Source organism: Glycine max, chromosome 2 (genome assembly GCF_000004515.6).
Source record: "Glycine max cultivar Williams 82 chromosome 2, Glycine_max_v4.0, whole genome shotgun sequence".
Taxonomy (NCBI): Eukaryota; Viridiplantae; Streptophyta; class Magnoliopsida; order Fabales; family Fabaceae; genus Glycine; species Glycine max.
This window is the reverse complement of record NC_016089.4, coordinates 50,363,087-50,383,467: the sequence shown is the minus strand read 5'-3', so window position 1 is coordinate 50,383,467 and position 20,381 is coordinate 50,363,087. Positions and strand designations below refer to the sequence as shown.

Below are 20,381 nucleotides of genomic sequence, written 5' to 3'. Positions count from 1 at the left end.
CTTTGACACAAGAGCAGTTTTACCCATTCACCTAATTGTTGGGTGCAGCAACAATGTTTCTGAGTGCACCTAGCATTTCCTGGGGGTGACTTAGTTTTGGACTCCAAATCAAAAGATGAGATGGTGGTATATACAAAGGTTTGTTACTATTTATTTGTTGTTGAATTTTTTTTCTTCAGATTATGTGTTTTTTGGCTTTTTATATCAAAACATATTAGACTTTTGTCTATCATTGTTTTTTATTTATTTTTTATTTTTTATGTTTGAATGTTGCCTGTGTATGGTGTTGTGATGTGCTTTTGAGGAAACAAATGCCAATGGCGTAGTAATCTTGATTAATTTATTTAGTGTGATGTTTTATTTGTGACGGCTCACCTCTAAGAGGATTCAGTGTCGATGAAATGACAAGTGAGTTTGATTGTGATTAATGTGTAGGTTTAAATTTAGTTTTTTAATTACTTAGAAGTTATATCAGGGCTCAATTTTACTTAAAAACCTTTTTGTAAGTTGTGGTTGTGGTTGTTAAAAGCTATCATAAATTACAAATTTCACATTTCATGTTTGGTTATGTTAATGACGTATGCGACAAAGGACTAGAAAAAATAATTATCGATTTCTAAGAATTAAAAAAATCATAGTTCATAAAAATATATTTAAACAATTCAACTTATTTGTAAAAAAAAAAAAAAAACACACTTCTTTTTAATAAAATAAACAGATTAGAGAAACACGCCGTAAAAAAAAATTCAAATCCAATCCAGTTGTTTAGGTTGGGTCGGATCTAAAGGACCTAAACCATACACCCGGGTACCCGTGCGTTTACCATGTGGTACATCTGTCTGGTTAGCTAACAATTCCTTATTACGCAAACGTAGGTTCAGGAGGCAGAGGCTCTCAACCAGCAAATGACGGAACTATGCTTAGATAGCGTTTCATGCACGATAATTCTCAAATCTCCAGCCGATAGGATAATGAATCTGTGAACGGACTGGGGACGAGATTTCAGTTATTGTCCTCGATCAGTGATATTATTAAGTGAGCAAATTTTATGATCTTGATTTTTTCTTCATCACTGAGAAGAAAATGTCCGCATCGCAATCTCTGGGCGGTCCTTCCCGCTGCGGCAGAGTTGTCAGTCCATCACTGGACAAGATAATCAAGAACGCCGCTTGGCGTAAGCACTCTCACGTTGTCTCCGCCTGCAAATCCACCCTTGACAAGCTTGAATCCCTCTCTGAGTCCGAAACGTCTCCAGGCGACACTCAATCCCCTATTCCAGGTATTTCCTCCTCAGATGCCGACTGTGTCCTTCAACCTCTCTTTCTTGCGCTTGACTCAGCCTACCCCAAGGTTGTTGAGCCTGCTCTTGAATGCACCTATAAATTGTTCTCACTCGGCCTTGTCTGCGGGGAGATCAATCGCCCTGATAACTCGAGTGCTTCACAGTCCGGCGTTGTCTTCAATATGATTGATGCTATCTGTAAGTCGGGTGGCCTTGGGGAGGATGCAATTGAGCTAGGCGTGCTCAGAGTCTTGCTCTCAGCTGTAAGATCCCCCTGCGTTTTGATCCGGGCAGATTGTCTCATTCAAATTGTGAGAACTTGTTATAATGTGTACCTTGGGGGGGTCAACGGCACTAATCAGATCTGTGCTAAATCGGTTCTTGCTCAGATCATGATCATTGTCTTCACCAGAGTCGAGAAAGACTCCATGGATGTCTTCCTTAAACGGGTTTCTGTCAGTGAACTTTTGGAATTCACGGATAAGAATTTGAACGAGGGCAATTCCATACACTTTTGCCAAAATTTTATCAACGAGATAATGGAGGCCAGTGAGGGTGTTCCTCTCAAACCATTATCTATATCACTTCCTCTGGAAGTGCAGAATGTCCAGACACCGTCGCCCAAAGCAGCGGATGAAACAGCTCCCGACAAGTTTGATAATGAAGCTGGATCTGATGGAAGTAAAATAAGGGAGGATGGGTTTCTACTTTTTAAGAATTTGTGCAAACTGTCCATGAAATTCTCATCTCAACAGCACCCTGACGATCGTATCCTCTTGAGAGGGAAAATTTTGTCATTGGAGCTCCTTAAGGTAGTCATGGATACTGGTGGTTCAATATGGCACGTGAATGAGAGGCAAGTAGTATCATACTTACTATTCCTGTACAACCACTATTTGTTGAATGTAATGTAATAATTCACACATGAACTTTTATTCTATTCAAGGGCTTTCTGAAGTGAGACTTTCACTTTTGTAGAGATATGAGGATAGAGAAACTAGTGTATTACAATTACATGCATTTTTCGTTGAGTTTTAAACTTTGAACTCCTGGCTTGTTTTGTTTTAGATGCTTCCACACAAACCCGTTGAGTTTTGAACTTTGAACTCCTGGCTTGTTTTGTTGTAGATGCTTCCACACAAACCCGTTTAAAAGTCAAAAAAGTTTTTTTTTGTGTCCACCATTCCCTTCTTTAGTTAACAAGATCACGGGAAACAATTTGGTGCAAATTTGTAGCCCTTAAGCTGTAAGGTCACTATATTTTCTTTGAAACAGTGTTTCTGAGCTTCTTGGAGAAGGCTTGGTGTGTCCTCTACTTTGGAACAAATTTGGAAATATTTGGTAAATTAAAACAAGACCTTAAAGTTTGGTTGAGGGTTTCATTTAGATAGTCCTTTGGTGTGTTTGGTTGTAGTGGAATGCTCATATCTCTCAGGAAATCTCTTTGCCCTTGAACTTGTAAGACAATGGGCTTTTATTTATGGTTTTTGTTTACTCATATCTGCTTCAAGAGAACTGCAATTTCTTATGTAAAGAGAAACGGCTCAGCCTTGCTACAGTTATTATTTTTTTTTTTTTTATCTTCCTTATTCCTTGTTGTGTCAAGAACTTTCTGTTCAGGAGGTATCTAATCCTACCCTAGTTATATTCTCCTTTTTTTCTCTAAAATAAAATTGCTTTTTCAATAAAAAAATAATTCTGTATTGTTTTAAGGAGTTAGGTAGTCTAATATGCAACATTTTTTGAATATAAGGAGGGGGAAAGTTAATTAAACATATAATGTGATAAATACACATAAATCTACCTGCTAGCCTGCCCATAATTTTTTGTCATTATTTGATGGTTCAATTTAAATTGAAGAAGTTTTGGATGTAACTTGTTTCAGCTACTGATTTTATAAATCTCTATATGATGGCCTCTTTGCTAGGTGTGGTGTTTTAAAGAATATTTCTTGTATATCATGTTCTTTATGTTGCTTCTCTGTTTATCTGCTCTTTTAATTTCAAGAAATAAATAGATGATCCTTTGATTTTTTGGTGGGGTTGTATACTAGTTATCGGAGTTAGAGAATTCTCAATTTATGACCCATCAATGTTTTCAATTGATATCCCTTTTTATGCATAAAAAGATCTTTTTTTATGTATATAATAAACATAAGATGGATGATTGTATATGGTCTCTAAACAAAGGCATTTCATTAACCACACAGTACATCAGAATCAACAACTATAAGAAAGGCTTTATCCACTAGGTTCCTGCTACATGGATCAAACAACACCATTGTGTTTTCTCAAAATCCTAGTCTTTAGAGAGGTCAGTTAGATCCAAGTTCTTTCTAGTTGTTTTGCTTTTTTTACTTTGCCATCCTTTACTTGCTATCCTCCATCTGATCAACTCTTCTTAGTAGGCCTTTTATTGGTTTTCTTTGCTCATGGCGAAACCATCTTAGGTGCAATTCTACCATCTTTTTCCTCTACATATAGTTGTTGATAATGTGATATGATCATGCTATCAAGAGGATGCAACACATTTATTCTTTTCATGTGATAAGGTCATGCCACTATGGTGGGAATTGTTGTCTTGGATAAATGCGGTGGGAGCTCTCCCGCAAAATCTGAGGCACCATTTCCTCCAACATTCCTCTTGCAGGCTGTCGGGTATCAGGAGGCATCTGGCAGAGTTGGTGGATATCCCTAACCAGGAGCATCTGGCACCATAGGAATAGGATTGTCTTCTCAAATGACAATTTCAATGCCAGAAAATTGATGGAGGATGCTATATTTCTTTGCTGGACATGGTTTAGAAACCGGGAGAAAGGATTCGACTTACCTTTCCATTACTGGTCCAGTAATATCAGGGATGCTTTTTGTAATGAGGGGGGGAGTATGCTATAGGTATTGGGTAGTTATATACCAAGTTTAGAGTCAGATGTATGGTAGCCTAATTCTTGTTAATTAACTTGTATTAGGATACCATACCTCTGCATATCTTGGTGCTGATGTGTATTTTGTGCAGTACCTCTTGTACTACTGTTTATATCTAATATAGTAGTATTTTTGCTGATAAAAAAAAAAGTTGATGCATAGCATCATGGCAGCTGATAATTATGGCTAGCCTGTTACAGAGTGTTTTTATGGAGCGACAATTCCAGAGAAGATCAAGCATGTTTTGTGGTTGTATCAACCATTAGTCCATCACACTAACGATGGGCTAAAAACCCATTTTGCCTACCCTCTTTCTTCATTTTCCTGATGTAATACTGTGACAAGCAGGATGTTTTCCCTGGTTAAGTCCAGAAGCATAATATTGAGCCATGACATTTGTTAGCTTTGCACTCATATGGTTGAAATAATTGTTTCAAGAATTGAGTTTTGGAGCAATAAAGCATTGCAATGTGACTAATATGTGAAGTCAAACAACCTTTAAATTCCCTCCAATACTGTTTTACATTTTTTTTATCAGCAAAATTAGATATATATTATAAATAATAGTGAAAGCAGTACAAGTGGTACTGATTTACATACAGCCTAGCATCAACAGGAGCAGAACTATGGTTAACTAATATAATATACAGAACAAGTATTAGGGAACCAAACACATAAAGGTGGACTTCCACTTCATGCAAGATTTTGTCTAGTTTCATGGCACTACTAGCCTTGAAAATTTGAATAAACATGTTGGAAATAGGAAAATTTTAGGAGATAAGAGCTTCTTTAATGTTTATTTTTCCAAGCAGCCTAGATACTTGGTATAGCTAGGTTCATTGCATCTTAGAAAGTAGTGCTGTAGTGGTACTTTATTTATTCTCTTGCAAATTGTTTTGGCATTTATTAACTTTTCTTCAATATAAATAAGTCCATTCTGTTGGGTGGAGAAAAGACTCAACCTCAAGCACATTCAGAAAAAATTCCTTTCTCATTTTCTCACAATAATTAATAGATGTGTTTGTAGTCTCTTGAGTGTCCTTGGATTTGCTACATTTTGTAATAGCTTGGTTCATATGATTTATATGATCTAACTTGAGGTGCAATGTAAAAATAGTAGCCTTATAGAACACACTTATCTCATTTTGTTCAATGACATTGACTTACACATACGTAAAAAGGTTCTTTGCCTAAGATCTTTATTTTCCATTTTATTTTTAATAATTTGTCATGACACCTATATTGCTTTTTGCACGGTGCAGGTTTCTCAATGCCATAAAGCAATATCTTTGCTTGTCATTATTGAAGAACAGTGCCCTGTCAGCGATGGCCATTTTTCAACTTCAGTGTTCCATTTTCATGAACTTGTTATCAAAATTCAGATCAGGCTTGAAAAAAGAAATTGGCATGTTCTTTCCCATGCTCATCCTTCGAGTTCTTGAGAATGTTCTTCAGCCTAGTTTTCTGCAAAAAATGACCGTCCTCAATTTATTGGACAAAATATCTCAAGATCCTCAGATTATTATTGACATTTTTGTCAACTATGATTGTGATGTGGATGCTTCAAACATATTTGAAAGGTATCTTGCTTCTGTAATATTTTGTTGCTCTTATACCTTGGTAGTGGTCAGTTATCAAGAACAAACATGGGCTAGTATTTTAAAAAGCAAAGATGATAATTAAACTTGTTTGCCAAAAAAAATATGATGAATAGCCTTGTTAATGCAAATTCATTGGATTTTTTTCATTTATTGATAGAAAAAAAGGATGCCTTCTAGGGTGGTTGACTAACTTTAAGCCCAGGAGTGCCCTCGAATTGTATGAAATTTAGATTTAGATTTGGGGCGGAGGTTTTGGATGTGGTTGGTGTCAAATTAGGATTGTTGAAATACTTTATTAAGGATTTGGAAGAATAAAATTAGTTATGTTAGAAATATAGTATAAAGGAGGAGGGTTGTGCTAGGCACTCAACAACTAACATAAAACATGAATCATTCACATAAGATTTTAGCTAATGCTAAGTCGTTAATTGAAAATATCGCACTATATGACTCGAGTACAGTGTCAAATGAGCTATAGTCGTTGCATTGATGCCTGAATGTAGTGTTAAATGAGCAAGAGTCCTCACATTTTCTTGGATGGATGCGGGTAAAGAAGCTAGTTTAAAAGTGCTTGATTAGGTTTGCTACTTAGAAATTGCAAGTCTATGGAGGTGGATACTGGATACCATGATTTGGAGGAGGATTAACATTATGTACCTACAAGAGGTCAAATGGTATAGAGAAAAAAAGCTAAGGAGCTAGATACTATAGGATTTAAACTTTAGTACATGGGGAAAGTTACAGGAATAAATGGTAGGCTATTATTGTAGTCAAGGATTTGAAAGATAGCATGGTGGATGTAAAAAGAATTGGGGACGAAATCTTAGCCTTAAAATTAGTTGTGGCACATGAGATCATCAATATCATCAGTGCTTATACACCACAAGTAGGATTAGGGGCACTTGTGAAAGAAAAGTTTTGGCAAGATATGGAGGGATTGGTACACAACGTTCCATAAGAGGAAAAATTTTTTCTTAGGCAAGGATCTAAATAGTGAGGCAAGTCAATTTTCAGGAGCTCATATTGGTTTGGGTTTTGGAGGACTATATGAGGAAGGACAAACTATTTTTTGATTTCTCTATGACTTATGAAAATAAGGAATGTCAAGGAAACACTCATGGAACAGCCCGAAAAGGACTGGGCTTTGTGAACCTCAGTCTGGAGAGCCTGACCTTGCAAATTGTGTGTTTGAATACACACCGGAGGTGTGCTTTTATAGGTTTAGTACATGAATTATACATAAATAGAGGATATTTTGTTTCCTCTAAATCAAAGATTACGTGCCTATAAATCGCTATTATTAATAGAATCAAAGTATTATATTCTGATTTTCAATTGTCACAAACTGATTTCGTTTTGGTAAGAAGTGTTATAAGAATTTGTAGGGATTGCAAGGTGATTTTGGGAAAGAGTCTTACTATGCAACATAGGGTTTTGATTGTTGATGTTCGTTTCAAAAGGCTTCAGCAGAAAACCTAGCAAATTACAAATCCAAAAATCAAATTGTGGCATGGCAACTTAAGGGAGATAAACATTTGACTTTTAAGAAGAAATTATTGGAGGTAGGTAATTGGGAATTAAAAGATAATGGTAACCTCATTTGGAATGAGACGTCTAAGAAGATTAGGAAGCTTGCCAGAGTAGTCGTGAGTGAATTAAAAGGTTTTGGACCGAGATAAAGAATGTTGGTGGTGGAATGAAAGTTTTGAAGAGTAGGTAAGAAACAAAAGAGTATGCTTTAAAACCTTACATGGGTGCAATAATGCAGAAAATTGGGCAAGGTATCAGAATACTAGAAATGAGATAAGTAAAAACTGTGAGTGAAACATGATCTAAAGCTTTAAAAGGCTTTTGTGCAAGGCGGTGTCTTAGAGGTGTATTATAAAACTATTCATGTGTCTAAACCTTAAACAGCTTAAGCTTTTGGAATTGTTAGTTTGCAACAAGTTCTGATAAAAGATTTAGTTATTTGGAGTAGAACGTCATGTTGGAGGCCATACCTTGGGTTTTAGGATCATACCTGTTTCGTTGCTTCTTTATTAAGAACTTTGCTTATATGGTGTACTTGGAGCACTGTCTGCTTCCAAGAGAAGCTTATAGGTCTGCAGTACAAATCTAGTAGACAGATTTTTTTATTTACTTATGTTTGTTTGATTTTGTATCTTGTTTTAGTATTTAAACTCTTATAATTCCATCAGATATTTGCAGGATTGTCAATGGTCTTCTGAAAACTGCTTTGGGACCACCCACAGGGTCAACCACTGCTTTGTCTCCAGCACAGGATATTACTTTCCGACATGAATCTGTGAAATGCTTGGTCAGCATTATTAAGTCAATGGGAGCATGGATGGACCAGCAGATAAGGATAGGAGATTTAGATCTAGCGAAGAGCCCTGAAAGCAGTAGTGCAGCAGAGAATCATCTAATACTAAATGTAGAAGAAGGAAATGCTTCTGATCACGAGCTACATTCTGATGTAAATTCTGAATTTTCAGAAGCTGCCACATTAGAGCAACGTCGGGCATATAAAATCGAACTTCAGGTATGTACTTGGCTCAGAGGATGACAAATTGTTATATTGTCATAATGTTAAGGGCAAAATATGTTTTTGGTTCCTCTAAAATTTTGAAAGTTCAGTTTTAGTCCCTCTAATTTTGAAATGCACCACTTTTTGTCCTCCAAGTGCTATCTACATCACTTTTCATCTCTCTATAAAGCGTTAACTAAACCACCTGAAGGACCAAAAGTGGTGCATTTCAAAATTAGAGGGACCAAAAACAGGCAACAAAATTTAGAGGGACTAAAACCAAACTCTTCAAATTTTAGAGGAACTAAAAACATAATTTACCCTAATGCTAAACTATCCTCTTATAATAGCATAACATTGTGTTATAATTGGTTGATTTTACCTACCCAAAAACCTGTATTGTGTCTGTACAATTCTCTTCTCTATCTCTCCTGCTCCCATGAATTGCATTTATACATAATTTCATCTTCCTGAGCTGCAAATTTTCATATTCTATGCTGATGCTTTTTTTTTTCCTGGGTTAAATGCAGAAAGGCATATCACTTTTTAATCGAAAACCTCCAAAGGGTATTGAATTTTTGAAAAGCAACAAAAAAATTGGTAGTTCTCCAGAACAAGTGGCACTGTTCCTGAAGAACACTGCTGGCCTTGATGAAACCAAGATTGGTGACTATTTGGGAGAAAGGGAGGAGTTTTCTCTAAAAGTTATGCATGCTTATGTAGATTCCTTTAACTTCAAAGGGATGGATTTTGGTGAAGCTATTCGATTTTTTCTTCAGGGCTTCAGGTTGCCTGGTGAGGCACAAAAAATTGATCGCATCATGGAGAAGTTTGCTGAGCGCTATTGTAAATGCAACCCTAGTTCTTTTAGCAGTGCAGATACTGCCTACGTTCTAGCTTACTCTGTGATAATGCTTAATACGGATGCTCATAATAACATGGTGAAAGATAAGGTTTGACCTTGCTGAATCTTTTATATTATGTCTTAGGCTCAACCGTTAGAGTACCAGCTTTGTGACATTACTTGATGTCCAATCTAGGTGTGGTTTCATTTCTATTAGGCTTAATTGGATTTCAGTAGTTGGTACATCATATTTTACTGATGAAATTTGAATATGATAATTTTAATCATTGAAAATTATCCTATAAAGGCAATGTGATTTATACATATTTATTCTGAATACAGCTTTAAAAATATCAATTATTTCTCTTTCCATTTATTTTATCTTCTTATTTAGGTGATAGTAGTTATGGTAAATTGTAGCTTTGTGTCACGGAAACACAGTGAACACCATGAGCTATCACATGTAATATCATTTTTTAAATGACTTGGATATCATTTGATTGATTATATTTCTTCTATTCTTCAGAATATCTTACAATGCTGAATATAGGTTTGACCTGAATTTGTAGTGTATATTCTATGTTAATGGCTTTCCAGATGACAAAGGCTGATTTTGTTCGAAACAACCGAGGAATAGATGATGGGAAGGATTTACCAGAGGAATATCTTGGGGCAATTTATGACCAAATTGTTAAAAATGAAATTAAAATGAATGCTGATTCTTCTGCACCTCAAAATAAACAAGCAAATAGCTTCAATAGATTGCTGGGATTAGAAGGTATACTCAATCTTGTGAACTGGAAGCAGAGTGAGGAAAAAGCAGTGGGTGCAAATGGGCTTCTCATTCGGCACATTCAGGAGCAATTTAAATCTAATTCGCGAAAATCAGAGTAAGCTAAGACATTGCTCAATGTTTGGATTTTTATTTTGGGCTTAAATATCATTTTGGTACCTTACATTGGGCCTAATTTCCTTTTGGTTCCCCAAATTTAAAAGTGATTGTTTTCATTCCCCTAATTTGGAAAATAGCCCACTTTTGGTCTTGTCAGAACATGGGTTATATGAGCTTAACTCAATCCTACAAAACCGGCTTGTAAGGTGAGGATTGTTCCCCACTTATATAGTTTATCTAGACATTATTTTTAGTTGATGTAGGACTTCAACATGGCCCCTTTTGCCCACAGCTACCCACCATGTGGGACTTTCAACACACACCCTCTATCAAGGGCTGACCACAATTTAGGTGGCTTTTCCAACTGGTCCTTATCAAGGGGACTAAAATGATTGCAAAAAATATCCGTAAGGACCAAAAGAGGGTTATTTTCAAAGTAGGGAGCAAAAATAATCATTTTTAATTTGGGAAACCAAAAAGAAAAGAAACTTGGCTCAAATTTGGGGAACCAAAAAAATATTTAAGCTTTATTTTTATTATTATTAATTTTTTTGGAAGTGTATTTGGTTGCAAACTAGACCTGCTGAGCCTTTTCTTTTTCACAATGTTTTGTTTCTTTGATTTATATAGGCTTTGATTTGGCTGGATGTGCTACTTGATATCTTTCAATGGATTTTTTTTTAAAATTTGTTTTATCTAAAACATTTTTGAGAGGATTTAGAAGATTTAGTTAAAGGAATTTTGTAATGAGTAAATATTTTCCGAGGAGGTGATCTAGTTGGTCACATGAATGATTGTCTAGAGTATAGTAGTGGGTAAAACATTTCTAGATTTTTCTTTAGCTTTCAATTTTGCAATAGCTAACACTTGTTTTAGGTAATGGGAGAACATCTTATCACATACAAAAGTAAGGTGACATGCTTCCAATTAGGAAATCAGATAGAAGCTTTTGCATGGATTGCAAAGTCATACTTACTTGGAGGATACTTGTCTACCCAGCATAGAATCTTGGTTATGGATATATAACTCAAGAGGAGAGTAAATAGAAATGGTTAAGATAGGGTTTGAAGGATAAAATGGTAGCAATTGAAGGGAAAAAAAGGAGTTTTGAAAGAAGTGTTTATGGGGGGAGGGTTCTAGGAGGACGGACGTATATCCCATGAGGTATGAAAAGGGTGTAGGAGCATAAATGGCTCATTGAGTTGTTTAACAAGATTATGAGATTGGAGATAATGCTAGATGAGTAGAGAAGTACCTTAATCTCTATGCCTGAAAAGAGTGACTTCTAAAATTGGTCTAATTATAGAAATATGAAGCTCATGAGCCATATTATGAAGCTACAAGAGAGGGTAATTAAGCAATCATTACAGAAAATGAATTTGGTTTTATAGATGAGGAGAATTATTAAGCTCATGAGCCATATTATGAGAGAAGTATAACAGTGTTTTACTGTAATGTTATGTGTCAATGTAGACCACACCTCATGCTATTTATAATATGGAAAAAGGAATCAGTATTGATTACAAGATCAATCAATTACCGATTAATAAGGAAACTAAATAATAATTAATAAGGGAATTAGGGAAATAATCTCATACTAAACTGCTGTAATTAAAACATATCAAATCATATATTTCACACCCCCCTCAAGCTTGAGCATATATGTCATATGAACCAAGCTTGTTAAAAATGTGGTAAACCCAACAAAAACAAAAATGAAGATGGTTCTAGTTGTGTGGTTGCGCAAAAAACCTCGGCGACAGCCAATGAAGGCTCACAGTTGCGACGGTGTTCACCCGTGAATAAAGCAAAGCACGCCCTCAGGTGGAAGGAGGTGATTCCAATGTAACGCTCACCAGAGATGCATCACGCATCGTGTGCGTCAACTTCTCTTGCCGTTGCGTGGGGTCACTGTGGCGGTGTGTTGAGTTGGCTGCCCATGTGGATGGCGTGGCATTCTTGAAAGGTCGTTGATGCAAACCGATAAGAGGGTGGCACACTGGTTGCCAAACAAGCCCAATAGTGGGCACGAGTACTGTTTGCCCGCAAAGAAAGTTGCACACACAAATGTATTTGTGCGAGGGACGTTGGTGAATGTCGTTGCAAAAGCGGAGTCCAAAGGAATCTTGGTAGCCATGAAGGGAGAGACGACGGTGGTCGTCGGCGAAAGGATGCCGTGATGGCTGCCAAACAGCAGCAAAGGTGTGTGGTATTGCACGCATGTTTGTGAAGAGAAGGAATATAACCTTAGAAGGGTGGAGAAAGGTACACCGGAATGTGGAAACAGTCATCGGAAGACGTGAGACAACTAGAAAGGTCCACCGGGGACAGTAGGTCCCCAATGAAGAACAACTACTGTCCTCGGTGGAGAACGACTTTCGTTATTCCTTTGTCAAGAATAACTTGAGCTCTGATATCATATAACAATGTTTTATTGTAGTGTTGTATGTCAATGTAGACCACACCTCATGCTATTTATAATATGGAAAAATGAATCAATATTGATTACAAGATCAATCAATTACTGATTAATAAGGAAACTAAATAATGAGTGATAAGGGAAATAATCGCATACTAAATTACTGTAATTAAAACATATCAAATCATATATTTCACAAGAAGAAATAAATGAGAAGCAATAGAGGAGGTGACAAACTTTGGAAGCTTGACTTTTGTTTAAGTAGAAGGGAAATGAAGTATATAAAATGTAAGTTTGGCTAGAGGCACACTAATTCTAGTATGGACATGAAATTTGGAGACTATAGCTTACCGCAAGTCATAGGTTCTATAGTTGAAGTATCTTGGTCATCATACAAAAATGATGTGGAAATGTAAACCATAGAATTCAAGTGGGATGGATGAAATCAAGGAGTGCTTTAGGTGTTATTTGTGATAGAAAAGTACCACTCAAGCTTAAGGGAAAATCTTACTACATAACTATAAGACTTGTGATGTTGGGGAATGAAAGCCAACAAGGAGAAAATCTCAATATTGTAGAGATGAGAATGATACGATGACATACAGACAAGTTTGTGAATGAATGCATTCTAGAGAACATTGGGGTAGCACATATTGTTGAAAAGAAAAGATGGTAGGTTCTTGCTTTAGGTGGTTTGAGCATTTGTAGAGAAGACCTATATAAGTCCCAATAAGGAGAGTAGATCAGATGGGGTGTAGTTTGATAGTAGAGAAAAACCAAGAAACGTCATTGGAAAAACTGTTAAGAAAGATTTAGATTTAAATAGTTTGTCTATTGATATGATTTATGAGAGGATTTTACCTTTTGATTCATGTAGCTGGCCCACCCGGTGGGAAAAGGCTACAACTATTGTTATTTATTGTTTATATATTTATGGTCGTGTACTGGCTCTGCTTCTTACATCCTTTCCATATGTGCATTTTCCTTTTCCTTTAAGGCTTAGCTATCTTCTGGATTATAGATTGCACAAATGATGTTAATCTTTCAATGCATTTCATAGTTTAGACATTATATTTACCTGTTATTGCAGATCTGCGTATCATGTTGTCACAGATGTGGCTATACTGAGGTTTATGGTGGAAGTTTGTTGGGGGCCTATGCTGGCTGCATTCAGTGTAACACTTGACCAGAGTGATGACAGGGTAGCTACTTCTCAATGCTTACAAGGATTTCGACATGCTGTGCATGTTACTGCAGTGATGGGTATGCAGACTCAAAGGGATGCTTTTGTTACATCTGTTGCCAAATTTACTTATCTGCACTGTGCTGGAGATATGAAACAGAAAAATGTTGATGCTGTCAAGGTAAGTGAATCTTTATTTTGACTGCCATGGACATTACTCAAATCAAATCAGTCACACACCTGTATTCTCCTTTTGTATTTATAATGACAATTGCTTATTGCACACCATATATTAATGTCATTCTAGCCATATTGTACTTATATCAAGAAAGCAGTGATGAATGGGTCACTTTGATTTTATTTGCTTAATCCTTTGCATGAAAATAGAATGTGATTAGTACATTTTTTTGTGTTTATCATGTGAATGAGCCACTTGATTTCATGTATATGTCATTTTAATATCTTTTAAATCTTATTTTTGTACAGGCGATAATATCAATTGCGATTGAAGATGGAGATCATCTGTATGAAGCATGGGAACACATATTAACTTGCCTCTCCCGAATTGAGCATTTGCAACTGTTAGGTGAGGGTGCCCCAAGTGATGCAACCTTCTTCACTTCAACTAATTTTGAAACGGAGGAGAAAGCACTGAAAACATTAGGTTTCTCTTCTTTTAAGAAAGGAACACTCCAGAATCCAGCCATGGTGGCTGTTGTTCGTGGTAGTTCATATGACAGTACAAGTATTGGGGTCAATGCTTCTGCAATATTAACAACAGAACAGATAAATAATTTCATTTCAAACTTGAATCTACTGGACCAGATTGGGAACTTTGAATTGAACCATGTGTTTGCTCATAGTCAACGGTTGAATGGAGAAGCAATAGTAGCATTTGTCAAAGCACTTTGTAAAGTTTCCATTTCAGAGTTACAGTCTCCAACAGACCCCCGTGTATTTGGCCTCACTAAAATAGTAGAAATTGCGTAAGTTTCTTTGTCCTTTTTATGATAGATGTTCTCTTTGTGCAATTCATTCAGATTTCTGAAGTAATAATTTTCTTGACATATGGAGCTTTCACAGTGAATATAAACCACGTAATTTACACTCAGACATTGCCCATTTTGTTTTATATTCCTTATTTGTACTTTTTCTAGTATGTTTTGGTATGAATATGAAATATCCTAGTATATGAAATTATGAATTTTTACAATTTAGAGAAAGAGAGAGAGAAGAGAGATTGAGAAACAGATTGTTATTCAACCTAACTGAAAATAGTTACAAGAGTTTATATAGTTGACAGTGAGAACTGTCAACAATCCTAACTCACAACTAACTTCAGCTAACAAACTAACAACACCTTACTGTAGTAAGTAAAAATAATTGAGGTACAGTATACACTTATACCCCCCCACAAGCTCATGAGGGGTTGGAAGAATGAGCTTGGATCTGTACAAAAGAAAAGTATCAGGAGATAAAGCCTTGGTCAAAATATCTGCCAGTTGATCAAGAGCAGGCACATGCACCACATTGATTTGCTTGGTGAGGACCTTTTCTCTGACAAACAGATCCAACTCCATGTGCTTAGTTCTGTAGTGAAGAACAGGATTATGAGCCAAGGAGACAATACTGGTATTGTCACAAAGAATAACAGGAGTGGTGTGAGGAACTTGAAGTTCAGAAAGAAGGGACTGAATCCAAGTGACCTCAGCTGCTATGAGAGTCATGCTCCTATATTCTGCCTCTGTACTAGAATGGGCAACCACTGACTGTTTCTTGGACCACCAAGAGATCAAATTAGGTCCAAGAAAAATAGCAGCTCCAGATGTAGACCTCCTTTCATCAGGATCAGATGCCCAATCTGCATTGCAATAAGCATGAAGAGGAAAGGGTTGCTGCTGGGAAGCAGCCTGGAAATGCAACCCTAAAGAAACTGTACCCTTGAGGTACCTCAGAATTCTCTTCACTGCTAGCCAATGTTGGTCAAAGGGCCAAGCCATAAACTGACGAACTTTATTGACAGAAAAACTAATCTCTGGTCGAGTGATGGTAGCATACTGCAAGGCACCAACAATAGATCTGTTAAGAGTTGGATCAGACAAATTCTCAGAACCAAACTTTGTGAGTTTACATCCTCCAACCATAGGAGAAGATATAGGATTAGACTCGTCCATGTTGGTCTTGGTCAAGAGATCACAAATATACTTGGACTGAGTTAGAATAAGAGAACCATCTTTCTGCCTCTGACTTCTATTCCCAAGAAATTGTCCAATTCACCAAGATCCTTTAGAGAGAAGACAGATTTGAGAAACCAGAGAATGAACTAACTTGCTGTTATTGCTAGTGATGATAATATCATCCACATATACTGAAATGTATACAACTGACGTGCAATCCGAAATATTTATGTTAATTGTTATATCTCTAACTCTAACATACATATTTATGTTAATTGTTATATCTTTTTGAATGAGGGAAATGTTACTTGCCTGAAAGGGGATCCTTTGTTGATTTAATTAGACCTTAAGAAAGGGATTGTGATTTTCTCTCAGTCATGTTCTTTGTAGCTCGTAATCGGTGATTCCAAGTTATTCTCTTCTCTTGCACATTTATGATTAAAATTCTAATGATCATTCAATCTACTTAAGACTAGAACATGGTTGCATTTGCAGGCATTATAATATGAACCGCATCAGATTAGTATGGTCTCGCATATGGAATGTTCTCTCAGATTTCTTTGTGTCAGTTGGATTGTCAGAAAACTTGTCAGTTGCAATCTTTGCAATGGACTCTCTGCGACAACTTGCAATGAAATTTTTGGAGCGTGAGGAGCTGGCTAATTATAACTTCCAGAATGAATTTCTGAGACCATTTGTGATTGTTATGCAGAAAAGCAACACCACAGAAATTAGAGAATTAATAGTTCGTTGTATTTCACAGATGGTCCTTAGCCGTGTCAGTAATGTGAAATCTGGCTGGAAAAGTGTTTTTATGGTAATGTTGAAGTTGGCTTGATATTCTCCTCCCCCCCCCCAAGACATGGTTTCAGACCATTTGATAAAAAAAATTGAAATTGCCAAATGTTGCTCAATTGTTTTTATTGACAAAAGTGAAACAAATTGAGGAGGCACATTTGTGATTGTTTATTATTCTTTTCAAGATTACATTTGATTACTTGCATACACACACATGCATTGAAGGTAAAAATGCATATAACTGTTTTTTGGTTTTTAATTCATTATTATTGGAACATTTCATTTTATTATTTTGCTGGCAATTTAGATAATCTAAACAATCTTTCAGGAATGAATATTCATAGTCAAATTTTAATCCCTCTAAAATGGCTTGTTAAAAAGGAAATGAATACAAAAAAAAAAGACATCAAGGATGCACATCTAGTCAAACTATTGAGGGTTTTCAACAATCTAAATGCAACACACAAATTTAGTGTACCAGAAAATTGTTAATATAATGACATTTACCGCCACGTTCAGATACGGGCTTCATTAATTTCCCTGCTTCCTTCCTAAGCAAGAAGAAAATGCACATGTCATTTGTTAGCATTTGTGAGTTGAGACAATGGAACAATCTTGACTTATCTTGCAGTGTTTTTGGTTCTCAGGTTTTTACAGCTGCTGCAGCTGATGAGCGGAAGAATATTGTATTATTAGCATTTGAGACCATGGAGAAAATAGTGCGTGAATTTTTTCCTTATATTACTGAGACAGAGACAATGACCTTCACCGATTGTGTCCGATGCCTTTTGACATTTACAAATAGCAGATTCAACAGTGACGTTAGCCTCAATGCAATTGCGTTTCTTCGTTTCTGTGCAGTCAGACTTGCTGATGGAGGACTTGTTTGCAATAAGAGCAGTGTTGATGGCCCATCAGTTGTTGTAGCAAATGGTATTTCAGATTTACAAGCTCATACTGATAATGATGATCATGTCTCCTTTTGGAATCCTTTGCTATCAGGTAATATGCATTTAGATGATATGCCCTAAGATATTTGGTACAGTGGCCAACCTACCTTCATGGTGGACCAAAAAACTTATTCTTGTCCAAGAAATGTATGTATTCTGTTTGATTGATTGATTACATAAATCTCAAATGTCTATTGCTCACATTCCTGTTGATGCTGCCCTTTATATAAAGTATGTTAAGCTTTGTATTAAGTTTTTGTGTTAAAATCTGGAGCGATGATTGCTGCATTTTGTCAACAGAGTTGCTTTCACTTCTCTTGTTGGATGTAGCAAATAAGTGTACCTCTAGCTCCTAGTTAGTGTCAAAAAAGCAAACATAATAGTGATTTAACCACATTTTGTGCAGCAGTGAGATAACATAAACTCCATAAGGATATTTCAGGCCATTTTTCCATAACTCTTGCCTGTTCTTTATACTTTAAGTTAATATTTTTATATTTTCATTGAAGGGTTATCAAAACTAACTTCTGACCCAAGATCAGCTATCAGAAAGAGTTCTTTGGAGGTGCTTTTTAACATTTTGAAGGATCATGGTCATCTATTCTCCCACACGTTTTGGAATAGCATTTTCTGTTCTGTTATTTTCCCTGTATATAACTCAGTATCTGGAAACAAAGAGATGAATCTACAAGAGGCCCATTGTTCACCTTCTTTAGTATCTGTGCATACCGAAGGAAGCACATGGGATTCTGAGACTTATTCAGTAGCAGCAGAATGTTTAATAGATTTATTTGCCACCTTCTTTGATGTGGTGAGGTCTCAGCTACCTGGCGTGGTATCAGTACTGACAGGGTTCATTAGAAGTCCTGTTCAGGGTCCAGCTAGTACTGGAGTTGCTGGATTAGTGCGTCTCACAGGTGACCTTGGTAACAGGCTTTCAGCAGAAGAATGGAAAGAGATTTTTCTATGTTTGAAAGAGGCAGCTATGTCAACAGTGCCAGGATTCATGAAGGTCTTGAGAACCATGAATAATATTGAGGTGCCTCACATTTCACAGTCTTCTGCTGACTTAGAAAGTTCTTCTGATCATGACTTGACAAATGATGAATTTGATGATGACAATCTGCAAACGGCCACATATGTTGTGTCAAGAACGAAGAATCATATTGCTATGCAGCTACTCATTGTACAGGTTTACTTCTTGCTCGTTTTGTATGTGCATAAGTTAACAATTAAAACATAAGCACTAAATTTCCTAGTATTCAATCTACATGCATCCACTGATTTTGTTTTATTAGTTCTTTCATGAAAACAGATTTAAAGACATATATAGTGCAGCTTGATATAAATTTCACCTCTGAACGAGTTCATTTTGATGGTATATATCTTTATATGTTCTACTTGCAGGTTGCAACTGATCTGTACAAAAAGCACCAGCAATCCTTATCTGCAGCCAGCATCAAAGTCCTTATTGAATTATATTCATCTATTGCTTTACATGCTCGTGAGATGAACAGAGAGTCAATCCTACTGAAGAAGTTGCAGAAAGCTTGCTCTGTCCTGGAAATATCTGGCCCTCCCATGGTTCATTTTGAAAATGAGTCCTTCCAGAATCACCTCAACTTTCTACAAAATATACATCTCCATGATCATTTTGTGCATGATGAGATAGAGCTAGAACAAGAGTTAGTTGCTGTGTGTGAAACCGTATTGGACATATACCTAAATTGTGCTGGTTCCAGTTCCACTTTTCACAAGTCTGATACCATGCCAGCGCCACATCGAAAACTCCCTCTGAGCTCTGCAAAGAAGGAAGAGATAGCTGCTAGGACATCTTTAGTCATCTCAGCATTGCAAGGATTGGCTGGTCTGAAAAAGGATTCATTCAGGAGGTATATTCCAGGGTTCTTTCACTTACTGGTAGATCTCGTGAGGAGTGAACACACCTCTGGAGAAGTTCAACATGCCCTGAGTAATATGTTTCGTTCATCTGTTGGCCAAATTATAATGGATTGAGTTTTAGCTTTGGCATACTGTTTTTGGACGTTGCGAAATATCAATCAGCATTTTCCTTATTAGCTAAAGAACGAGCCATTACATGGTCATATCTTGATTTACTCACCATTGTTGTGTAGTGTTACTCTTGATTTTTTGTGATTGTCTGTGCCATTAATGTAAATGAGAAATTTATTTCAAGCAGAACTTGACCTGACTTGGGTATATTTACTAAATGAGCTGTCGAGGACTTTTCAAGACTTCAGTGCTTTGTTCCATTTCACCAATGGAGATTGAGTCTTAGTGGAAGGAGCTAGTCTCTCATAACCTTGTGACTTAAGGTTTGAATATCTGTTGGGAGAACATGCATGTGAGGAACCAAAAAAGTAGTCTTGTTCCTTTCAAGTGTTGTTTAAAAGGTTGTGACATAGGAATTAAGATATATAATTAATATTCTTTTCTTTAGATTGTTAGATACTTTTTTATTATATTATTTATTTATCTTATTCATTAATTTTTCTATAATTTATTTTTCATTTATCTATTGAATTCCATGATAAATGTGTAAGATGATTAAAAGAAAAAGATAAATATAAGGATACAAATAATAAAAGAGTAAGGAAAGTTTTGAACTTTTAAAATGAGATAAAAATGAACAAAAAAAAACTTAATAAAATTGACACTTGAAAAAGAGCAACGATAGTATTAGTAAAAAGGATAATATTTAAGTAATTTAAAATCCTTTAGATTAAATAGAGTGACCTATTCGAATATATTATTGTTATTACT

At 36.1% G+C, this 20,381-nt stretch overlaps 1 protein-coding gene across 2 annotated transcripts; it reads left to right on the top strand.

Annotated features, from left to right (window-relative positions):
* Positions 1–842: 842 nt before the first annotated feature.
* Positions 843–20,057, top strand: LOC100813389 (brefeldin A-inhibited guanine nucleotide-exchange protein 1). Of its 2 annotated transcripts, XM_003519650.5 has the most exons (11): positions 843–2,138; positions 5,469–5,786; positions 8,016–8,349; positions 8,865–9,287; positions 9,776–10,068; positions 13,580–13,853; positions 14,159–14,658; positions 16,345–16,666; positions 17,295–17,649; positions 18,107–18,789; positions 19,005–20,057. In XM_003519650.5, exons 1-11 carry the CDS (start codon positions 1,084–1,086, stop codon positions 19,611–19,613), a joined length of 5,166 nt encoding a protein of 1,721 aa, XP_003519698.1. In that variant the 5' UTR covers positions 843–1,083; the 3' UTR covers positions 19,614–20,057. The 2 variants fall into 2 exon arrangements, with proteins under 2 accessions (XP_003519698.1, XP_025982679.1); XM_026126894.2 differs by lacking the exon at positions 843–2,138 and having other exon boundaries at positions 5,601–5,786; positions 8,006–8,349.
* The last annotated feature ends 324 nt before the right edge of the window (positions 20,058–20,381 follow it).

Bases quoted from the DNA above. Each gene is read 5' to 3' on its own strand.
- LOC100813389 (XM_003519650.5), top strand. From the start codon at position 1,084: ATGTCCGCATCGCAATCTCTGGGCGGTCCTTCCCGCTGCGGCAGAGTT. The intron at 8,350-8,864 runs GTATGTACTTGG...GGTTAAATGCAG, and splicing joins CATATAAAATCGAACTTCAG to AAAGGCATATCACTTTTTAA. The intron at 14,659-16,344 runs GTAAGTTTCTTT...TTGCATTTGCAG, and splicing joins ACTAAAATAGTAGAAATTGC to GCATTATAATATGAACCGCA.